Source organism: Cystoisospora suis, assembly GCF_002600585.1.
Source record: "Cystoisospora suis strain Wien I chromosome Unknown contig_9068, whole genome shotgun sequence".
Lineage (NCBI taxonomy): Eukaryota > Apicomplexa > Conoidasida > Eucoccidiorida > Sarcocystidae > Cystoisospora > Cystoisospora suis.
The window spans coordinates 1-1,357 of NW_027161846.1; the positions used below are offsets into that span (position 1 = coordinate 1).

Genomic DNA, 1,357 nt, shown 5'->3' on the forward strand with positions numbered 1-1,357 from the left:
TACATGTATATAGACACATATATATGTATACATATGTATATGTATGTATACAGGTGTCTGTCTCTATACACGAAAGCATCCTCTCGCATGAATACATATAAGTGTAAATATATATATATATATACGTAGGGCATACCCAGGCATGAAGACGTATACAGGTATGTATATCTACCCATATATGTAGAGAGAGAGATCTGCAGTCACTGAAAAGATAGCTAGAGAAGAAAAGATTCAACTGAGACAGCAAGCGGAAGGAGAAAAGAAGAAGAGATACAATGAAGAGAGAAAGAGAGAGACAAGAGGTTCTTATCTTATGAGATAAAGATATAGAGACAACAAGAGAAGAAGTAGAAGACAAAGACGAAAGCTTTCTTTCTCTCTTTCTTACAAAGTCATATTCAAGACCTTCCCTCTGAAGAAACTGATTAAAAGGCAAGTCTTCGCTGGCGACGCCTGTAGCCTCTGGATGAGATCTCATTAGCTCATCTTTCGAAACGTTACGCGACCATAGCGGCGACAAGTCACAGATGAAAGAAAGAAAAGAAAAGAAAAGAATAGAAAAGAAAAGAGGAATCAGACTTTTTGCCTAAGGGCGAGGAGGACAGACGTCGACTGGGGCTGGTACTTTCCAAAAAAGAAAGAAAGAAAAGAAGAAAGTTGAGACATCTTTAACCTGTCTATCTATCTACCCTTTATCCATTCATCAGTCTCTTTTCTATCTATCCTCTCTATCTATCTATCTATCTCTGTCCAATCTGTGCCTGTATAGTTGTCTTTCTGTATGTGTGAGATTCCTGCAAGTCTTAATCGGCTCTTCTTTCTTCTTCTCTTTCTCCTTACTTTTCTTACTCTTCTACCGAAGGTTTAAAACTTTCTTTCTTTCTTTCTTTCTTCCACCTTAACTGCCCTAGGGTTTCTTCTTTCATTACCCTCTCTCTCTCTCCCTCTCTCTCTCTCTCATCAAGAGCGCTTGACTCTAGTAATTACCTCGGTGTAGTTCTTCTGTCTCTATCTCTTTCTCCGCCGCCTTTCATCGACAGCATCCCCACTCGAGCAGAAAGGAAAGAAAGAATGAGAGAAAGAAGAGGTTAAGAGAGAGAGTAGAGAAACAGAAGGGTGAGAAGAGACGTGTCTTGACTTTTCTGTGTGAGGAGCAAGCAAAGTTTGTCTTTACCTAGACGATAGAGGAATAGACGGCATTCCTGGCGTATGAACCACTGCTGTCTCTCTCGGTCTGAGCTAAAACTGAGAAAGAGTGAGAAAGAGAAAGAAAGAAAGAAAGAAAGAAAGAGAGAGAAAGAAAGAAAGAAAGAAAGAAAGAAAGAAAGAAAGAGAAAGAAAGAAAGAAAGAAAGAGA

General features: G+C 39.2%; 1 protein-coding gene across 1 annotated transcript; it reads right to left on the reverse strand.

The window, feature by feature from the left end:
* Positions 1–385: 385 nt before the first annotated feature.
* CSUI_010963 (dna large subunit) lies at positions 386–1,262 on the reverse strand (the record flags this gene model as incomplete). The annotated part of the gene is made up of 2 exons (XM_068071064.1): positions 386–486; positions 1,175–1,262. Coding segments are annotated over 2 exons (189 nt in total), but the record flags the coding sequence as incomplete, so codon positions are not given.
* Positions 1,263–1,357: the final 95 nt, after the last annotated feature.